This window comes from Coccinella septempunctata, chromosome 7 (genome assembly GCF_907165205.1).
Source record: "Coccinella septempunctata chromosome 7, icCocSept1.1, whole genome shotgun sequence".
NCBI classification, from domain to species: Eukaryota; Metazoa; Arthropoda; class Insecta; order Coleoptera; family Coccinellidae; genus Coccinella; species Coccinella septempunctata.
The window spans coordinates 14059570-14082405 of record NC_058195.1 but is presented as its reverse complement, the minus strand read 5'-3'; the positions used below and the strand labels follow the sequence as shown (position 1 = coordinate 14082405).

At 33.9% G+C, this 22836-nt stretch overlaps 1 protein-coding gene across 4 annotated transcripts; it reads right to left on the bottom strand.

Annotated features, from left to right (window-relative positions):
- Positions 1 to 1028: 1028 nt before the first annotated feature.
- LOC123317136 (pickpocket protein 28-like) lies at positions 1029 to 22676 on the bottom strand. Of its 4 annotated transcripts, XM_044903522.1 has the most exons (11): positions 22466 to 22676; positions 20490 to 20585; positions 17949 to 18130; positions 17151 to 17414; positions 16745 to 16853; positions 11244 to 11395; positions 10943 to 11144; positions 8637 to 8907; positions 8516 to 8575; positions 5760 to 6066; positions 1029 to 1312 (listed from the first exon to the last, which is right to left on the bottom strand). In XM_044903522.1, exons 3-11 carry the CDS (start codon positions 18119 to 18121, stop codon positions 1084 to 1086), a joined length of 1767 nt encoding a protein of 588 aa, XP_044759457.1. In that variant the 5' UTR covers positions 18122 to 18130; positions 20490 to 20585; positions 22466 to 22676; the 3' UTR covers positions 1029 to 1083. The 4 variants fall into 4 exon arrangements, with proteins under 4 accessions (XP_044759457.1, XP_044759456.1, XP_044759459.1 ...); XM_044903521.1 differs by lacking the exon at positions 20490 to 20585 and having other exon boundaries at positions 22466 to 22672; XM_044903524.1 differs by lacking the exons at positions 20490 to 20585; positions 22466 to 22676 and adding an exon at positions 19732 to 19772.
- Between the last annotated feature and the right edge of the window lie 160 nt (positions 22677 to 22836).

Below are 22836 nucleotides of genomic sequence, written 5' to 3'. Positions count from 1 at the left end.
CAGCAAAACATTTTTAGATATCAAACAAAATGGCATGTTTATGATCATCAACAGGGGTTATACAAGGTGAGTCTTTGACTCGTACAATTATTCTAAACGTAGATTCTTGAAGTCCAAAGAAACACTTTTTTCCTTTACATTTTTTTCGAATCGACTCGGTTTAAAAGATACAGGCTGTTGAAAAACCATAAAAAAAATGTATTATAGGTACCATCTCTCAAACGGTTTCATCGAATGGAATGGATTTCGGAATATAGTATTTCATTTATTCGATTAATCCTTTTTGAACACAAGATATTACCCACGTCTTCCAGTTTTCTCATTATGACCATTACATATCATAAAAATACCAAAAATTCAAAGAACCCAACTCTTGAAACTAAGTTGGACACTATCTATTGAATATTTGAACGTTTTGTAAAATAAAAGTATTCATCATATTTTCTCGTATAAAGCGCCGTTTTCAAGTAATTTGATGTTCCAAAATTAAGAAGTATCTGTGAAATTTGAAAAATTCGGTACTTTGGCTGAATACAACTCTGTTTAAAAGATCCACAGATGTGTAGTGTCACAGATTGAGCTAGTTATTCTGAAGATAATTTTGTTTTTCCAGGGGTGGCACATCTCATTATGAAAACTTAAAATGGCTATATCTTTTTATCAGGGCCGAATCGGAAAAAATGATATTAAAAAAAAAAGTGTTCCTTTTGACCTCAAGAATCTACTGTTGAAAAATTTGTACTAGGCAAAGACTCACCCAGAATAGTATAACTAGGTACCATACATATACAATTTGAGGGATGATATAAGAGCTTAGGGAAAAACCTCAGTAAAAAAATCCGGAATACTCGTGAGTATTGTAATTCATGATGAGTTTAAAAGATATGTTTTCATTTCACTAAAATATTTACGCTATCTGGGGTTTTGGCGTTTTCAATTCAAATTATTATTCGCAGAAAACTTATGGTTCACTTCAAATCACTGATAAATTTCATGAAACGGTAAAGATAAAAATTCCCAGAAATTGTTTGCATAATTTATTTCATTTCGTCTACACTAGAAGACGATCATACAAATTCAGTTTCACTCTTCTTTATCTCCATACCATCTGCCTACAATTCTTTGGTTTCCGACAATTCTCAAGGAACAGAAATATATGATTTCCATAAAGGAAAGTATTGAGAATCCCGTGAAAAGTCCGAGCAATCCTCCAAAATTACTAAGAAAATCTGTGGGACCATAGAGTTCATTCCTTTCGGTTGTGAATAGAACGTTGGTATCCAAATATATAGTGATGAGGGAGTAATCATACCTGAAACATATACTCAAAATGAATTCGGATAAGTTACATCCATTGATATGAAAAACAACAAATGTTACAGTCTAAATTGCATAAGCCAACCACTATCACTCGGAGTATTAACAGAAATACCATTCCGTCGAGAGAGAGTAGATGCTGTGAGCTGTGAATGAAATTTTGAGTAGGTACGTATGAAAGCGTTAAAAATGTTAAAATGTCAATATAATGATTACCTATAGAGTTAGGTTAGGTTAACCCAAAGATATTAATATTAATTATTAATTAATATATTAATATCTTTGGGTTAACGTAACTCTATAATCTTTGGTCATATACAGGGTGCATTTGAAGGTGAGGCTTTTTTTTCAACAGAAGGTAGAACTGGTCAAAATGGAGCGTTTCACCAGAAATATCCTATACAACACTTTCGAAATGACAAAGTTGAAAAAAATTGAAAAGGATTACTGAAATAGAGCCTAATACGACTCTAGACCGTTTGTTAGCTTAATTATCGCAAAACAGTGGGAAAACACTTCCCCCCAAATTTGAGTTTTTAAATTTTTTTGACACTAAAGTTTTGTACTAGTTTTGTACCGAAATGTACCGTTGGAAAAAAGTTTTGTACCCCTAATTAAAATGATGAAAATACGGTTTTTAGTTTGGGGGGGTCGTAGACATGCTCACCCTCCTCTTCCGAAATTGAAATTTTTTTTATCTCAAAGTTTTGTACTAGTTTTGTACCGAAATGTACCGTCACAAAAACGCCACAATTCTCTACCCCGGGGGTGTACCTGTGCTCCATATAAAGTATTGAGGCTTCAGGGGTATTTTTTTTTACACCAAGGAATATGGGATATGGGATATTGGTTTTTCGATACTGAAATGTACCTTCGATAAAAAAATTTGTAGCCCCAAATAGAATGAGTGAATTATCATTTTCAACAAGGGGCTATAGGCAAGCAGTACACCCCACCTTTGAAAAAGCAAATTTTCTCTATGTAAAAATTTCGTACTGGTTTTGTATCGTCAATAAATGATTTGGGGGTCTTAGGAGAATTCCAGGAATGGAGACATCTTTTCGAAGTAATAAGATTTCGGTTTTCGAAACAAACTGAAACATATGTACTAGTTTGGTACCGATATGTACCGTTGTAAAAACGAAATTAATTGTGAGACTAATTCAATTTTTTTTCAACATCCTCCGTCCCTAGATTTATCTCCCTTCTGCACACTTCTTGATAAAGTCAAATTTGATTAACCTAATATCAGATATATCAGAAAGAAATACATGGTGACGCGACGTTGAAAAAGATCATCAATTTTGCACTTGTTTAACGCTAAAGTTCTGTACCGAAATGTACCATTGAAAATAGTTATTTTCCTATCAAGTGCGGAAAGTGATACTTTGCCCGCACGAAACTGCCGTTGCCCGAACGATGCGAAGCAGAGTTCGGGTAAGCAGTTGAGTGTGGGCAAGACACTTTCCGCAAGAGTTAGGAACAATATTTTTTCTACAAGCGCTTGAAATATATAAATATTTCCATTTCACGAAACATATCATATCTCATTTGATTAATTCATATATAATGACAGACGTAATTCTGCATGTCGTTACTATGAGTTTCTCATTGTTGACGTTCTGTGCATAGAAACATGATAGAATTTAATTTACTCTATAATATTTGCGTGCGGGAAAAACCCCTGCTAATCCATTCCCGCACGCAAATGCGTGCGGGAAAGAAATAGCAGGCGTTTTTCCCGCACCCTTTGGGAAAGTGACTCTTTGCAACTTGGAATGCGTGCGGGAAAAAGGTTGAACGCGCACGCTTGTAGAAAAAAGTAATTGAAATGACGAAAATACGTATTTCAGTTCGGAGGGGAAGTTCACATACTCACCCCCCACTATTGAAAATTAAAATTTTTCTCTTTCGAAGTTTTGTACCGAAATGTACAAAAGCAAAACGCTTTTATAATTGAAACCTACTCCAGAAATGGTCAAATGACAGAAGGGAAATCTGAAACATTCTGTTGATAAATTGAGTACCCCAATATTGCTGAAGATTATCAATCTTTCGAAAGAACCTAACTACTATTTCGCCATGTGTTAGCGTTTTCTGTGAATCAGAAAGTCTTGAAAGACAAAGAGGTTGTGAGTTTACCAAAGAAGAGCATATCATAGTATCAACAATGTTGATTGTTCGTGTTTTATCTCTAGTGGTTGGAGTCTGTGTAAGAATATGCTACACGATTTTGAAAAAAAAGACGTCAATGTGTTTCCAATTTGAAACCCTCCTAAGACCCCTTAATCTTAGGGTACAAAAATTTTTCTTGAGGGTACATTTCGGTACAAAACTAGTACAAAACTTAGAAGTATAAAAAATTTGCAATTTCAAAAGTGGGGGGTGAGCATGTCTACGGCCCCCCCGAACTGAAAATCGTATTTACGTCATTTTAATTAGGGGTACAAAACTTTTTTCCAACGGTACATTTCGGTACAAAACTAGTACAAAACTTTGACATCAAAAAAAGGTGAAAATTCAAATTTGGGGGGGCTGAAGACATGGACCTCACTTATCTCCTGATTCGACCATGTGGTTTCGTTTAGGATATTGGCTTATCATCTTCAATAATTACGTGGTAATGAAAATGGAAACTTAAGATTACCATTGTTCTCATTATTTTTCAGTAATTCACACGATTTTATGAAATGGCTTGTTTCGATACCAACTGACAGAAAGACTTATAGGACACAAGTGTGACAAATAAAATAATACTTGAAAATCTCACCAATAAATTTCGTCTAAATAAATTATTCACGAAGTTTTTCACAATGGACATCACAATCTTCTTGTTCGAACATTCCAACAATCGTCGTAAAAATGGGATGAAATGAGGAAACATCATAGTACTTTTTTAACATAACTAACATGAGCATTTTTAAGAAATTGTCTCGATTTTCTACATTTTTTTTCACCCCGAATTGCACGATACGACAATTATGATTCTCTCAAAAGTGACCGAATGCATTTAATCCAATGAACTTGGTACTGAACCATTTATTGTCCAGACATATGTTTATGTTTTGTTTCGTTTTTGCAATGCCTGCGTCACCTTCCACAGTCCCGTACTTGAAATTCAATGAAATTTTGTCGAACTTCTAGTGATTGTATCTCAACCATCTTGGATATTTTAGATATAGACAATTTTTGGTTAAACGACTTGTTAACTTATCTTGATGATTTCTACCTTCTGTCAAAAAAAAAGCCTCACCTTTGAAAACACCCTGTATAAGACTTAACATGAATCGACTGTACCAAAAAAATTAATGCGTATGGGTAGAGTCATTCGGGGTAACTGAGCGCAGTGGGTAAGTGTGCGCAGTGCGTATATCTCGACTATGCAATGTATGAAAGAGGGGTTCATTGGGGTGAAGCAAGGGCGCAGAATCGCCATATAAGTTTTTCATAGAAGTGCGCCGTGCCACGTTTCTTTAACTTTTTATTTGCAATCAATCAAATTCACTAGTTTTCTTGTTAATTTTTAGCATCTCTGCACATTCTGCCAGGTCCAAGTTCCGAGTCCCTCAGTGTTAAACAATATTTTATTCGATCATGGGCATATTAATCTAAATATATAATAAAAAATTTTAGCTTCTCTTAGCTGCTCAACTCTATAAGAACGTCAATTCAAATTTTGGCTTACTGGGGAAAGTGTGCGCGGGTAAGTGTGCGCATAGATTCATTATATGGGCATTAGTTCAGTGAGGAATAAATTATGACATTGTTGATTTTCTTGGTTAAGACTCGATCAATATTGTCCTATTTGTTCAGAAAAATATGAAGAGCCACCAACAGGGGAATGTATCAAGTGTTGTGTTCACCAAGAATTGTGGCACGAACAATAATGCACTGCTTGTAAAAAGGCGCTTCTGTATTGACAATAAACAGCATTTCTCTAATATTGTAACATTTTGATGACATTATTTTGTAAGTTGTTTTGATTGTTTGGTTCACTAAGCACTGCGTTCACTTACCCCGTGAGGGTGCGCACACTTACCCGCAATACGGGGCATGTGAACGCACTCCGACTTTCTCCATTAAATTTTTTTTTGCGGAAAGAAAACGTTTTTGTTTGTTTGCTTTTTGATGTTTTCTTATAGATTAGAAAATTCTATGTATGAATATGTTTTAATTTTCCTAGCTTCAGCATTTGAAACAGGGTATGACTTGAAAGACAAAAGTGCGCACAGTTGCCCCGAATGACTCTACAGGGCACTCAACGACTGTAAAGATGTGGTGGAGGATTTGACTAGATCTAGCCAGCCATCAATGACTTCAACTGAACTTAACGTTGACGTAGACGTATTATTTCGGGTCTTTGAAGGCTGTGTCTCATAGAGATACCTACTTCCGGTACTTATTATTCTTAAATTCCGATCTGATTAACGATATAAACTTACTCGGAACTAACATTAGAATACTCTTCAACACTTGATTCTCTCCAATTATAATCAGTTGTACTAGCACTTCCTTTATATGTGATATCACTGCAAGACCTCATGCAGGAACATCTAGCTTCATCCTCATCTGCATCCTCAAGAAGCGGTTCCACTTGCCTCTTCTTCCTAGATCCAACGTTTTCGGTTTCGTTAGCATCTGTGTTGTTATCAAAAGCCACTTCTGTGAATGTTGAAAACATTCTCGTGGAAGAATCTGCCCTTTTTGACTCTTTCAATTTTGATTTCAGTTTCATCAAATTGTATTTCTCTGAAATTGTTTATAAGAAAGCTCAGAAAATGGAATTAAAATAGTGAATCTTCAATTATACTGCTCCGCAAAAGTTGTATCGTTTCAATATTTACCGATTCTTATACACCGAATGTTCATTTATGAAGAATCAAATGTTTACCCTTTCATATCTGAATTTCACTCCTCGTTTGAGTTTTTTTTAGTTTCAAGCAGGTTTGCCTTATTAATTTTTTATTGTTTTACCTTAACTCTGGAGATAAATTGATCCAAGCTACGTCAACAACCTGACTGAAAGTATGCAAAGGTATTGATGCCCAAAGAGGCCATACGCTTTATTGAACTTCATTTTTTTATGTTTTGAGTGAACTGTTTTGGTACTACAATTACAGAAAATAAATTTTCACCTGAAACTATGAAACTTATACGAGGATGTATTGATATCTAGTTAGCCTAGACCAGTTCCATGCATAAAAACAATATTGCGTTACCATAACAACGAACAATAACTCATTGGGAGTGTCAGTGTGAAGTTTGAGGTCAGAAAAGTAAACCAGAGTTACGCAATAAATTAAAGGAAAGAAGATGTCCACCGAAATTGTGAAAATCGAAAAATTGGAGTATCGAGCCATCATCAAGTACCTGTATTTAAAAAGGTAAAAAGAGGTAAGCAGATTTACGAAGATATGCTTAATATTGGTGATAAATCTCCTTCGTATGCGACCGTGAAAAATTGGATTGCAAGCTTCAAAAGAAGTAAATTTTCCATTGAAGATGATGACCGATCGGAAAGGCTAGTTTCTGTGTCAGTCCCCGAAAATATCGATGCAGTTCATGACATGATTTTATCAGACCGTCGAATTGGGCTAAAACGTATATCTGAAGCACTGAATATTTCATATGAACGTTCATCATATAGTTCACGTCAATTTGGACATGAGAAAAATTGCTGCAAAACGGATCCCCAAATGTTTGAATGTTGACCACAAGCGTGCAAGGATAGAAGCATCGCGTTCGATCTGTACTCGATTTGAAAATGATGTTGACTTCTTAAATCGAATTGTTACTATGGATGAGACTTGGGTACATTTATACGATCCAGAAACAAAGCAACAATCGATGGAATGGCGACAATCTTGTTCTCCAAGACCCAAGAAGTTTCGTGTCCAAAAATCTGTTGGAAATCATGATTGATTGACTACTCAACGGAAAAAAATTAAAGGGAAAAGTTGCGGAAAGCTATCCAAAGGTGTTTTGTTTTTGCAGGACAACGCCCCTGCACACAAATCCCATGTTGACATGCAAAAAATTCGTGATTTAGGGTTTGAATTACAAGAACACCCCCCTTATTCACCAGATTTGGCTCCACCCGACTATCATCTCTTTCCTCGACTAAAAAAAAATTTGAAAGGTCGTAAATTTTCTTCCAACGAGGAGGTAATAAAATCTGTGGAGGTCTGGTTTAGAAAGCAAGAAGAAACATTTTTTTTGAAAGGTCTAAAGCCGTTGCAGATTCGCTGTAATAAATGTATCCAATTATGAGGAGAATATGTTGAGCTTAGAATATAGAATAACAGGAACGAGCATATTGCTCATTTCAAGTTGACCGAAATAGAGGAGAAATATGGCCGACATATATTTCCGTTTCAACAGAGGCGTAGGACAATGAAGTTTCCAAAAAACTAACTTCAATAGTCAGTTGATTCTGATTAATAAAAAAAATAAGGAAAGCACTGACGTTAAGTCAGAAGCTTTTTCACGCTCGTTCAAATTGATAATCAAAGCGGAAATTCACCCCGCTTAACACTGCTTGGCTATATACATAATAATGGTATTAAGGTCTATGACTCAACATTACCTACGCCCATGGAGTGTTATTGTCATGGGATAACCTTGTTATGTCAAGAAATTCAGAAACTCATAGTTAATAATAATATTCAGCTTAAAAAATCATGTACCTCTATGAATTATTCAAGCTAAAATATCCAAAATCTTTATTTCCAGCAAATTTCAAGAATCCAAATTACCAAAATTAAGTTGAAACATCACTTTGTTCATTTGGCCACAGACAGCAGAATCATTTGACTTCCAAGTCTGCCACTTTTCAAATCAGAATTTGGAAGACCAATATGGCCGTTTCCGTCGCACAATTCCCGTCACATTTATTCGAAAAAGCTCCTTCCTGATATTCTATGTTCTAAGATGTTGAGTAATAAAATATTTTGTCATTGAAATGTTGTTTGGTTCTATAGTAGGCTAAGAATTTTTCAATATATCCTCGTAAAGATATGGTTGAAAGAATGAGTTAGATGAATGCGTAAAACATTCAGATTTTTAAAATTCAAAAAATGTATGGAAGAAGATACTGCTAGAAACAGTCTCGAACTTTCTGAACTTCCTTAACTTTTGTGGAGCAGTGTATAAGCAGTACGAATTTCGTTTTTGTATAAAACCTCAAAAACTTCATTACCTGCAGCAAAAATGACACATCCTCTCATTCCTATTCCACATAAAGGAGTCGAAATTTCCCCTATAAGAATTGGAAAAATAATTAATAAAATACGTTTATCAACAGGAAAGAAAATACTCACTAGGCATATGGAAAGGCACACAGCCGCATTCCTTCAAAGTGTAATTTGTGATGCATTCAAAGTCGCAGTTTGTCTTGGAGTAAATGTTGAAGTATTGCAAGTATTTTTCTTCCGAGAAATAGCAGTCTCGTTTCTTGGGATCATATGATTTCACTACTGTAGATGTTGACATCATATGGGGATCCACTCTTATAGTGGTTGATTTGCCGAAGGGTGCCATGTTGTATTCCAAAGTTGGTCTAGGCACCCTTGTGGGTAAGTGGAGGATGACCTGCAAAAATATTTTTGAAGAACCTTTCACAATGTATTTGAATCAAGTAAGGAACCACATTCACAGATGCTTATAGAGGTTATTTCTGAATTGATGAGAAAGGATTGTAAATATTTGAATTTTCATCGAAAATTAAGGGTGCCTTTCTTATAATTCTTTTATTTGTTTCTCATTTGTAAACGTCAGTTTCCAAAAACACAATATTAATCAAGAAAGTTTATTTTATCAAGTCACTAACTTGTAAAACTGACAGTTAACTTGCAAAATTTTTACAAGTTAGTAGTATTATTTACATTAAAAAATTTTGTTTTATCGTCGTATATGTTGAAAATCATCGTACAATTGTTATTTCCAGTAACACAGATTTTTGATGATGAAAGAGTTGATACTGATGATGATGAACCATCTGTTGACTCAGAAACTGCTGAACTAGAGGACTGCAGAACATTTGTACTCTCCTTACTACCAAATAATTTGCTAGACATTTCGATTTTTTTGTTGACATCGGTGCTCTTCCACCCACCTGCACGCTTTAGTGCTAAAATATCTCCACCCGAATCCGCAACTATAGTGGCTCCAGTTCTGCGAAAAGAGTGGCCGGTGTATAACTCTCCACCAATAGTGTGCTGGCCAGCATTAAGGGAAATGCACTTTCCATGTCGGTATGTTAAAAAAAAAATCTCAGGCTTTCTGTTCCAGGAGGCCGAAGATTTACATATTTTCTGTATGACATTCAGGGCTTGAAGCTGCAGCCATCATCGGTTATGGTGAATCTTCTTGTTGTTAAATTTTTTGTTTGCCGCAATGTCACAATAACGTATTTTCCCATATCTTCTACATCATTCATGTTTAAGGAGAGAATTTTGTCACATCGACAACATCCAGAAATCCCAAATATTGTTACAATAACGTAGTAACGGGTTTTACTGGCTCAAGGTCGAGGTAACTGACTCGCCTGCGGCTCGTCAGTTATATCCTCCATTCGCCAGTAAAAACCCTCTTACCTTGCTAGTAATGTTATATACTATTATTCTAAATCTCTCTCTCTCTCTCTCTACAAATTATTACCAACTTCTTAAGTTCAGAGAAAAATTGTTTTCATTGAATATCTAATACTACTAGGGCATTGCTGGCATTGATGACCATTCTTCTTTGAGAACTTGAGATACATATCTTTTCGAATATTTTCTTCTAGAAGAGCTTGATCTTTCAGAACATGTATCACATTTAGATCTACCATGATTTCTCTGGAAGATACGCTTCTCGAAAGTTGACCGTCGCAAAATTCCCAAAAAGATAGAGTCAATTGAATAAACGTCAAGAACGAACGGTTGCACTGAGCTCAATAAAATCTCAAAATTTATAACTAGAAGAGTTGTTCTTTCGGAATATTCATCACATTCAGATCTACGATGATTTTTCAAGGAGATACCCGCATCGAAAGTTGATCTTCGAAAAATTCCCAAAAAAATGAGGTCAGTTAAAAAATCTATTCACTGAGCACATGCGCTATCGCTTGCCTTAGGCTGGCCATACACTTATAGGTGTACCGCAAAGGTTTATCTTTTATGTCCTCCTCGAGAGGCAAACCTTCGTTTATATGCCACTACATCCGATGAAACTCCAGGGGTGTGTGGGCTCCAAGTTCTCAAGATAAACGAACGCTTCGTGTATGGGCGGCTTTATACTGCCGAATGATCGGCCGAGTGGACTGAATGCCCAGTGAGACTCACGTTTGAATTAATTTCTTGACAAAATATGTAACTCCTCAACCTGCAATATCTCGCGAACTATTCGTTGAAGGAAATTGCTGCAAATAGCATTCTTCACCAGGAATAAATGCCGAAGATGAGGGTCATATTTTTGTGTATATTGATTCATTTCAAAACTGTAATGTCTGCCACAAATGTGTGAATAAACCTTCCTCTTGAATCTAAAGTATACATACATAAGGACAGGCAGACGGTAAGCGACTTTGTTTTATTATATGTTGTCGTGATGTATCATTATAGCTGGTGTAGAAGCTCCATAATACCTTATATCCTTGTTCAGCCCCAGTACATACATAGTCAATATCTTCCTTTCTATGTCTCAATTTGATTTCTAACGAATTAGCTGCTCCTGATAGCAAAGCTCTTCTAGGGAATGTATCCAAATCTGCATCAATAGAATAGCCTTGCTGCGGAATCCAAAACGACTTAGGTCCAGAACTACTGCTACTACCCCTTTTGAAATTCCTGAAAGAGCCAATGATGAATATATCCTATAAAAATTCCATACTATTGGCTTAAAAATATATTAACATTATTTCAAGTTATAAACGTAAAATAGCTTACGTTGTATTCTTGAATATATTCTCGGTAGATAACATGTTGAATGAAAAGCAGAGGCCATCTTCAGTGAAGAGTTGATTGAATGAGCTATTGAAAGTAAGAATTTCATTCATGAAATGAACAGTAACTCCTTCTCCTGATACGAAGGGGGAACACTAGAAAATTGAAATTTCGCAACTTGATGAAAGAGAAACAACAATCATTCAGAATATTTATATTATACAGAGTGTCTACTTTTAAAGTGGCCAAACTTCAAGGGAGGGTCAGATGAGTGATTTGCAACAAAAAATGTCATATAACACATGGTCGAAATGTTGACGGTTATTCTTCAATTTAACATTTCTTGATTTCACGAGATATTTCAAGTTTTTTCATAAACTCAATCATTATTCAGTAAGAAGTCTGAAGTGAACAAAATAAGTCCTATTTTTGTTGAATTAGATTCGATAATGACAAAATATAAATCAAGTAGGAAGTTTGGTCAGCTTTCAGAAAAAGATCAAGTTTGCTTTTCGACATCTGTCAATAATAAAAATATAAAATAAATGTTGCTGAATAAATAGAGTTACGAACTTGTGAATCTCTTTTATTAAATACAGAGTGAAGCAATATTAAAATATAACAGGTTATGGGGCCCAGAAGCACCAGTGATTGAAATATAATAAGTGGACAATCTCAAATTTCGTAAAAAGAAAGTGAAGAAGTGCGCAGTATCATATAATAATTAAAAAAAAAACCAGTGGGCAGTAAAACAAGTGAAACTATGGCTTTCAATGACGATTCTAATGAAATATCAAATATCACAAAACTCAAGGATTCATCGACGTTTTCAATGTGGGAATTTGAAATTAACATTCTGTTTGAAGCAAAGAACATAAAAGATATCGTAGATGGATTAGAAGAAAAACCAAATGACCCAGAAAAACTGAAGAAATGGAAGGTTAGAGATGCTCAAGCCAAAAATTACATCTTGAAAACAGTCGACAAGAGTGTGAAGACTCATCTTTTCACTTGTGATTCTTCTAAAAGTATGTTCGAAAATCTTAGCAAGATATACAAAAGAAACACCAATCAACAGAAGTGTAGTCTCCTACAAGATTTCCATACGTTCAAATTCGAGAAGAACAAAAATGTAGCTAGTAATATAAGTAGTTTGCTTACTATTTCTCACAAACTAAAAAGTATGAATGAGGAAATCAAAGATATTATGTTGATAGCAAAAATAATGTCAGTGTTACCTGAAGAATATAGACATTTCAGTAGTGCTTGGGATTCTGTAGCTGATTCAGAGAAAACTTTAGAAAATCTTCAAGCACGTCTTACAGCTGAAGAAGAGAAATTGAAAGAAGGAAACAAAGAAAATGTGGCTTTCAAGGCTTTCATGAACAATTCAAGAAGTAACATTGTTGCAGGAAAATTCCAAGGAAAATGTTTCAAATGTAATAAAATAGGACATATGGCTAATAAATGCCGAATGTTGAAATGCAGAATTTGCAGAAAAACTAATCATGAAGAAAAAGACTGCTACTTCAGAGATGAAAAACTTAAACAAAGTAAAACGTTCAAATGTAATATTTGCAGAAAAGACAATCATGAAGAAAAAGACTGTTTCAAAAATAAAAAAAGTGAGAAAGTCAGTTTTCTTGCAGAAGTGTTGACTGTAACCAAAGAAGATACTCCAGAAGAATCATTATATACAAACGAGGACAAAGATGATATATTCATTGTTGATAGTGGATGTACAAATCATATGGTTAATGATCAATTTATGCTCACCAATATTAAAAAGGAGAAAAACAAGGTAAAAAGTGCCAAGAAGGGGGCATGCATGAATACAGTTGCTGTTGGTGAATATCAATCCAGTAAAATTGAATTGAAAAATGTGTCTGTGGTGCCAGAATTAAGTAAAAACTTGATGTCAGTTAATGCCATAACTAACAATGGTGGAGAAGTATGTTTCTCGGAGTATATAGTGAAAATACTCAAGAACGATGTCGTGGTCCTGGAAGGATGGAAAAATGAAAATGGATTATATGAAGTGTGTCTCAGTAAATGTCGAGAAGCTCTCCTGACTCAGTCTGACATAACAATGGAATGGCATAAGAAGTTAGGACATATTAGTTTTGACAACCTTAAAAAAATCTCCAAAATATGTGATGACGTTCCTGAATTCAACAATATAAAAGAAGTGTGTGAAATATGTATGACCTCTCGCCAAAATAGACTACCATTTCGAGAAATAAGGGAAAGAGCTACAAGACCGTTACAGATCATACATACAGATTTGTGTGGTCCGATCGATCCTTCTACTCATGATGATAAACATTATTTTATGACAGTTGTGGATGACTTCACTCATTTTACTTCAGTATATTTACTGAAGTACAAGAATGAAGCAGAAAGCTATTTGAAGGAGTATATTAATAGAGCAGAAACACATTTCAATCTAAAAGTGTCAAAAATAAGGTGTGATAATGGTGGTGAATTCAAAAGTAACGACCTGAAGGAGTGGACAAGACGGAAAGGAATCATGATAAACTTTACCATTCCTCATACTCCACAATTAAATGGAACGTGTGAAAGAATGCATCAGACAATCATGAACAAAGCGAGGGCTCTGTTGTTTGACTCACAACTAGATAAAGAGATGTGGGGAGAAGCAGTGTACACAGCAACATATCTTATAAACCGTAGTCCAACAACTACAACAAATTTTCTTCCTTCTGAAAAATGGTATGGAAAGAAACCTAATATGTCGAGACTCAGAATTTTTGGTAATATTGCCTATGCAAAAGTACTAGGACCTCTAAAGAAATTGGACCAAAGAAGTAAGAAATACGTTTTTGTTGGATATGCCGACAATGGTTATCGATTGTGGGATCCAGCAACGAGAAGAATATCTATTCACAGGGATGTGGTAATTACTACAGGAACTCCTATTCAAGAAGAAGACAATGATGAAATATTTGTGAGAATAAATGAAGAAAATTTTCAAGAAGATGAAAATGAGAATCAAGATACTGTAAGTCAAGAAGAAGAACTAGTTGAAGATAATCAAGATGAAACAGTAAAAGATCATCAGGATGAAAATAACCATTATGATGAAGCGAATGAACATTACGACCAAAATGAATGTAATAGCAGACTGAGAGACAGAAGAAACATAAAGAAACCCACAAAATATGATGACTATTTGATGGAATCAGATGATGAAGAAAGTTTTTTGACATATCAGGACTGTATCAATGATGAAAATAAAGATAAGTGGTTGAAAGCAATAAATGATGAAAAAAAATCGCTTGAGGAGAATAACACATGGAATTTTGTTGATGAAAATCAAGCAGAAGGTAAAGAAATTTTAACCAGTAGATGGATTTTCAAAGTCAAAGATGATGGAAGATATAAAGCAAGATTAGTTGTCAGAGGATGTCAACAAAAATCAAAATTGGATTTCAAAGACATTTTCAGTCCTGTGGTGGAAAGTAGTTCGCTAAGATTGTTATTAGCAATTGCAGCTCAAAATAATCTTCAAATTCAGACATTCGATGTGAGAACTGCATTTCTAAATGGAAAAATTGACAATGAAGTTTATATGAAAGTTCCAGAAGGATATGATATGCCAGGGAAAGTGTGTTTGCTTAATAAAGCACTTTATGGATTGAAACAAGCTCCATTACAGTGGAACAAAAGGTTAACTTCTTTCCTAAAAAATGAAGGAATGATTCAGTTGAAATCTGATCAGTGCTTATTCAAGAAAAAAAATAATAACCTATATTTGGCAATCCATGTAGATGATGGAATGATGGTTGGTCAAAATGATGAAATACAAAATTTTATAAAAAAATTGAGTCAAGAATTTAAAATAGTTATAACAGATTTTAAAAATTATTTGGGCATGGAAATAAAGAAGAATGAAGATGGAATACAACTATGTCAAGCTGAATATGCTAAGAAAATTTTGAACAAATTCCGAATGGATAAAGCGAAACCAATGAAAACCCCTCTCGTTGTTCAAGGACATGCAGAAGATGAAGGTTCTTGTGAAAATAAATTTCAATACAATGAAGCAATAGGGAGTTTGCTGTATTTGACATGTAAAACAAGACCAGATATATCTTATGCAGTAAATTATGAAAGTCGTGCTACTGCAAATCCAAGCAATGAAGATTTTCAGAATGTGAAAAGAACAATGAGATATTTGAGAGGAACTATTAACACAGCAATTCATTACTCATCGGAAAGAACAGAAGACAATATAAAAATACAAGCTTATTGCGATGCAGATTATGCTGGTGATAAAAGAGACAGAAAAAGTACAACAGGATATGTAATCATGTTTGCTGGTGGACCAATATCATGGTGCTCGAGAAAACAGAGTATTGTGGCTTTATCAACTACAGAAGCGGAGTACATCGCTGCTGCAGAGTGCTGCAAAGAAGTCAAATATCTAAAAACAGTCATAGAAGAATTATTGAACACAGATATGCAAGTCATAATGCATGTCGATAATCAAAGCGCAATAAAACTGATTAAATCTGGTCAAATGAGTCGCAATAGTAAACATATAGATGTACGTTATCATTTCATTAGTGAACAATTCAAAGAAGGATGGTTTCAAATAAAATATTGCAGTACAGAAGAACAAGTTGCTGATATCATGACAAAACCTCTGATGAGTACCAAGTTTGACTACTTCAAGAGAAAGATTGTATTCGCCATTATTATGAATTGAGGAAATTTGTTTCTATTTCAATAATTTTATATTTGAGTACTTTGTCATTAAGGGAGAGTGTTGAATTAGATTCGATAATGACAAAATATAAATCAAGTAGGAAGTTTGGTCAGCTTTCAGAAAAAGATCAAGTTTGCTTTTCGACATCTGTCAATAATAAAAATATAAAATAAATGTTGCTGAATAAATAGAGTTACGAACTTGTGAATCTCTTTTATTAAATACAGAGTGAAGCAATATTAAAATATAACAATTTTTCCAATGGTTTTATCGATGAAATTGATAATTATGCACATGATTTCTTTTCAGTGAAAAACACCTCATTTATTTGTACTTTCAATGGCATATCAACTTTTGTGCTAGCTGCTTATCCTCTGCCATAATATCATGGCTAATAAGATAACAACGAAAAAGCCGAAAAATTTTTTCTGCACACAGATTCTCTTATCTCATAGCAAATTTATTTCCCTTTCCGAATATGTGGTCAGATTTGACGAGGCTACAAGGAAAACTGAATAATGATTGAGTTTATGAAAAAACTTGAAATATTTTGTGAAATCAAGAAATGTTACATTGAAGAATAACCATCAACATTTCGACCATGTGTTATATGACATTTTTTTTGCAAATCACTCATCTGACCCCCCCTTGAAGTTTGGCCACTTTAAAAGTAGACACCCTGTATAGAATGGTGCTGTGTATAACTGTTACAAATTTTCAAAAAAATAATCAAATAACTAACTATTGTTTACAAACACACAAAAAAACTCACATTTCTTATCGCCTCATATATTTCATCTGAACTGGTTGGTTCATCTATTAGTTCATGTAAAGCATCATTTCTCTTGCATAGGGGGATCATATAATGCAACAAATTTTTTCTGAAAGAAATATTAATATCATTAGTTATTTGAAGATCAAATTGATACCAACACATCCAAATATTTTTTTGTCGTCTGCAGAATATTCGTAGCTGAAACCAAATTATTCTGGAAAGTTTCCACCAACTTCCTGACACTAAAAGTCATTATCATCCATCCATGTCTTAATTAATATAAAGTAGTGATTCAATAGAAATTCTTCAGATTCATTTAACTTTTTTTTAAATAGAAGGATTCGAAAAAGGCAAACAAACGGGGAGTAAAGTTAGGGTAATATCTGTCCTTTTCTGAACTTACTCGTTTTTGGTCCAGCTGCTTATGTTATGTTTGTTCAAATTTCCTTCAGTTACATTCTTGAAGAGAACACCATAATTCATACATTTTTTGAAGAATCTTATCGTAGGACATATTGTGACGGCAGGAAAGGGTACTTGGTATATCGGGGTGTCTCTAGTGGTTAGAGACACAATCACTGGGCTCTGCTGCCATTTATTGTATATGAGGTAAATCCCATAGCCACAGCCGCTTATGATGCAGATAAAGATGAAAATCCACCAACACCTTTCATTAAGTGCAAACGTTAGTTTGAATAGCAAATAAAATAAGAAATACCATGAAATAAATTGAGAAATAAGAAAAATAACAAGAAATATGAGATGAAAATAGATGTATCGAATTATTAGTTTATCAAGTAACCAAAATATTAATATAATCTTTAATGTTCTCGCAAAATCCAAAAGTCTACAAGAGAAGAAAACAGGCCGAACAAAAACTCTTCATTTTATTTTTGCAAGGTAAGAAAGAATTGGCTAAAATATATTTGAGCATGCGCTTCATCAGCTTCAAAACGAAACAAAATAAGACAAAAAAAGAATGGGAAAGACCTAATTGCCTGTAAGTAAAGACGCGTAATAAAAAAAGATGAATGTTTGCCTTATCTTCTGCTTCTTCTTCTTCAAGTTTCATAATACATATTTCTTATTAATTTTTCAATAATGTTGTCCGTGTTCATCTTTGTTATTTTATTTCTTATTTTATTCCATTTGCTGTATGTACATCATACAGAATTAAAACAAGAGTTCAAGGAATACTCACTTCTCAAAAATTGTTCTATTCTGTCCAAAATATTGGAATCCATGAATGCTAGTATGATTGCAATAGGATTTGAAGTGGGTTCGGAGTTTATAAAGGATCGTGTGTTTTTTATTGGATTTCGCGGACGGATTTGTCTCTGGATATACTTTGTAGTTATCTGGAGCACCTTCCATAGTTTATTCCTGAAATATATTTACTCTTTGGAAAAGCAATTAGTGAAGCTGATTATTCTGATTAATCCATTTCACGGAAGCCAGATAAGGGTTTGATAAAACGTACGTTAGGTAAGTTCACACATATCGTAGGAACATGTTGAGATAAACCGCAAAAAAATATATTGTGTCAGTACTGGTATGACGTCAACAATCCGAAAGAAAATATACTGTCTAAATATTCTATGAACATCCATTTCTAATGAAAATTAGGTATTTTGAGAAGCTTGAGGGGGTATTTAAACCCTTCCCACATGAATATCGAAATCCGTACGATCTCTGGTCATGTGAACTTTATTTATTCATTGTTATTTCTTTTTTCTATTCATTCACTCAAACACTTTTTGAAAATTACAAAGTTTATATGAGGGGATTACCCCTCTATACAAACTGGCTGTATCCGCCCTTGAAAACATTGGAATAGGCATAATTGTCTGATAACAAATAATAAACAGAAAAATATATCAAGACTCACCTACTAAAATTATAATTTTGATAATTAGATCGCATTAAAAGGAACCGAGAATGAATCTATTCGTTATTGATTGGGTAGTGTAGCTAAAAATAAATTATCTAAATGGAAAATCTGGAACTGAAAGCTGGTGATACCAATTTGCGATTCAATCTATTTTCATAATATTGCTTCAAGTTTAGCGAAACAAAAACTAGAATATCTAAATCAATAAAACCCACAGTAATATGTTCAGCTGCCAATATGAGAGCACAATTAAGGATATATAGGATATAGGTACTTTAACGGTAGATTTTTGTGGTAAAAAAAAATACTTTTTTACTTTACCATTTTTCCGAATTGGCTCGGTTTGAAAGATACAGGCTGTTGAAAAACCATAAAAATATGTTATTTTTAGTTCTATCTCACAAACAGTCTTATCGAATGAAATTAATTTCGGAATATAGTTTTTCATTTATTTGATGAATCTTTTTCAAACACAAGATATTACCAACGTCTCCCAGTTTTCTCATTATAGCCATTACGTACCATAAAAATAGCAAAAATTCATAGAACCCAAGTCTTGAAACTAAGATGGACGCTATCTAATGAACATTTGAATGTTTTGTAAAATAAAAGTATTCTTCATATTTTCCCGTATAACACGCCATTTTCGAGTAATTTGAAAAATTGAAAGGTACCTATCTGAAATTTGGAAAATTGGGTACTCTGGCTGAATAAAACTCTGTTTAAAAGGTCCACACATGTGTGGTGTCATAGATTTAGCTAGTTATTCTGAAGATATTCTGTTTTTCCAGGGCTGAGCTGTGTCAATATGAAAAATTAAAATGACTATATGTTTTAACAGAACCGAATCAGGAAATGTGGTATAGGAAAAAAGTGTTTCTTCTTAACCTCAAGAATCTACTGTTAAAATATTTGTACGAGTCAAAGACTCACCCTGTGTAAAATTCTCCTTTAAACAGCTTCGATATAGTCATCGTTCTAGCAACTGTCGAAGGGGTCAACTCATTTAGAAAATTTTCAATTTTCATTATTCTAAATTGGTTTGTTTCAAAAATACAGGCTGTCCCGGGAGTAACTGTATATATACTCTTACCAGAGACAGAGACTAGCTGAGTATCTACGTATTGACTATGAAAAATTAATTTCTGGCTTCCCCCAGAAATCTACAGGGTGATTTTCTAAATTCATGAAAATATACTGAGAGCATCAGCAAAGCCAAACTTATCGACGAAATTTATTGAGAGGTTATCGACACATACTAAGATCCAGTCAGAGAGATATCAATTATTTCGATATTCCAGTGCCGGGCTCATTAATCCTCCTTTAATGTGTTGAGGGTGAAAATATCACTTTGTATTTTGAATTTCAAAAAATTGTTTCGCTTTTTAGAAAGAACCTAAATTGAGCTTCAATACGTGTTGAGGTACCACTCAAAGCTGTCACATCTACAATTCTTTTTTATGAATTTTTGAAATTGGACAAAGTTCGAAAAATTCAATCCATTTACATAAACAGAACTGAGATATCTCTTAGAAGTAGTGAATAAATATTAAACGTAAGAATCTCAGTAAAGGTGTATAAAATGACAATGATTAGCTTATATATGAAGTAATTCATCAGTGAAACGACGATAGAAGGCAAAATAGACGTCTTTTAACTCAACAAGTGGAAAATTGAAAGATGATATCATGAGATAATGAACACATCTTCATCTATACCTTTCTTAAATAATTTATCTCCCTCTGCGTTTTGACAAGTTTTATGAGCTTTGTCATTTATGTGAACTGGGAATATTATCTACTATATCAGTACATATGGATATTGTTAATACAATACTTGTGTTTTACGTACCGAGATATCTGGTATTTGTGGAAATTTTGAAACCAACAATTTTTCAGCAAGCTAATGTCACCACAACTTGGAGCTAACTAAAAATTATTTCTGATCCTGAAATGAAAATGCAACCCACAGGCGAATCAGTAATGTAATTACCATAATTCCCAAAGGAGCTCTTGTACATGCTCAAGAGTAATTAAACTTTCGCAATTGTTCTTTATTCAGACGAAAATGAAATATGGCAAACCAGCATTCAAGGTAATTATTTTTCTGGATAGTCATTTACTAGTGGATTTAAAAGACTCAGACAGGATTTGTCATGGGTGTTCCTAATGGACATGATTTCAAAATTATCCCCAAGTATACAGGGTGGTGACATCTAGATTTCAAGATGCGATTTTTCCATTGAAAATGAACTATAATATTTGTCGGAATCGAATCGAGAAAGAGAATTTTGAGGAGTTTTTTCAAAATATCCGCATCCTTCCTACTACAAAGGCCATGAATTTTTTTTTTTTTTTCAATTTGGTGTTCTCATTACGTATTGATGAATAAACGGGAAAATGTTAAAGAATAAATTTATTCATCATTTTCCTAACGACAATCAACTATAATCAACTAAGATATTATTTTTCATTTTTCAATGAAAAATTCAATATGGCTGTCATAAGGAAAAAAGTTGAAAGTCGTATCTTGAAATCAAGTAGGCCGATTTCAATAAAATAGTATGAATTCGTTGAATGAGGATAACATTGAAGGATTTCAAAATTTCATTTGGATGGGTCGTAAAATAAAAAATATATAAGCACTTCCGTTTCTTCATTATGAATTTTGAAGAAAAGAAGAACTTTTTTGTCCATAAGCGGAATTTCTACCTGGTATGGTTTAGAAGATAGTAGTTAGTGGTGCGAGCATCGAATTTGTTATCAGCCTGTATATTCACTTGGCTTTCTGAACAAATCAACAAGAGCTGCGAGGGCATTTTTGGTGCCAGAAGCAAATAATTTTTTGGCGCCACATAATATGAAAAATAACGCCCTTTCTTATCCTCAAAATTCATCCAAAATTTCAATTGTGAGTGTCAAATATAAATAATCTCCTTAAATTAATCCTGAATTTGATACCATGTATGAGTCTTTTTCCATGAGAGTAAGACTTTTTTTAAACAGTGCACGTCAAAATTATGGAACAAATTCATTTTCCCAGAAGAAAAATATTTAGTAAGAAAATCCTGAAACTGGTCAATTTTTGTTTCACTTTTAGCAAATTTTTATGCATTTTTGAAGGATATTTGTTGCACCCTGTGTCATCCCTACCAACCCTCTAAATTTTATTAGGGAAAGTGAGTCATGTGGTACATTTTCTTAGCAAGGTCTTTGTATCTTCTTCACTGAAGCGCAGTGTTTCGCACATTAAAATTTTTCACGTGAGGGGGTTGTAAGGGGTTGAAAGTTGTGCATGAACAAAACTGTAATGGTCTTCTTCCATTCGTTGACAAATTTCATCAGGTACTATCGTCTCAAAGTAAATGAGCGATGACAAAGTGCACATACCAAAAACCTCTTTGAACTAATTTAAAAAAAAAGTTTTCTTGATAATTTCTGCACGCCTGTAAAGAAGCTACAAGGATCTTGTCAAATAAGTACCACATGACCCCCTTTCCCTATTCCAAAAATTTAAAGGGTTGATGGGGATGGCGCAGAGTGCAACAAAAATACTCCAAAAATGCATAAAAATTTGGTAAAATTGAAAAAAAAATTGACTGTTTCGGGATTTTGTTGCCAAATATTTTTCTTCTGAGAAAATGAATTTGTTCCATAATTTTGACGCGCACTGAATATTCGTTGGTATGTATTTTTACTTTAATTCAATTAGTTCGCTTTTTTTTGAAATACCGAAAATGAGAATATCAGATATCTAAAACTTTGAATTTTACCAGCTCATTTCTAGTTCCTAGCAGTTACAAACTTTCGAAATTGAAATCAGCTCACCTGAAAATCAGCTCCTGCAGATTAGCATCACATTCTTATAAAAATTATTTCAACTGGATTCAGTTACCAGTATTCCCTGATCACAATCAATATTCATTAGATTTTTTTAGCAGATATAGTCACTTACAAACTGAAACTGTTTTTCGAAGAATTCATTGATCTATCCTGTCGCAGCTTCAAATCCTTTCTACGTCCAAGACACATCTAAGTGAAACATCTACACTGCATTTCTTGGCTTTCAGTACGAATTAGAAATATACATTAAAATTGACAGGCAAATGTGCTGGACGTGAAATAACGACAAACACAATATGTGCACTATCCGTCACAGTAGTGCTAAAATTAATGTCTCATTTGTTATGCACCACCAA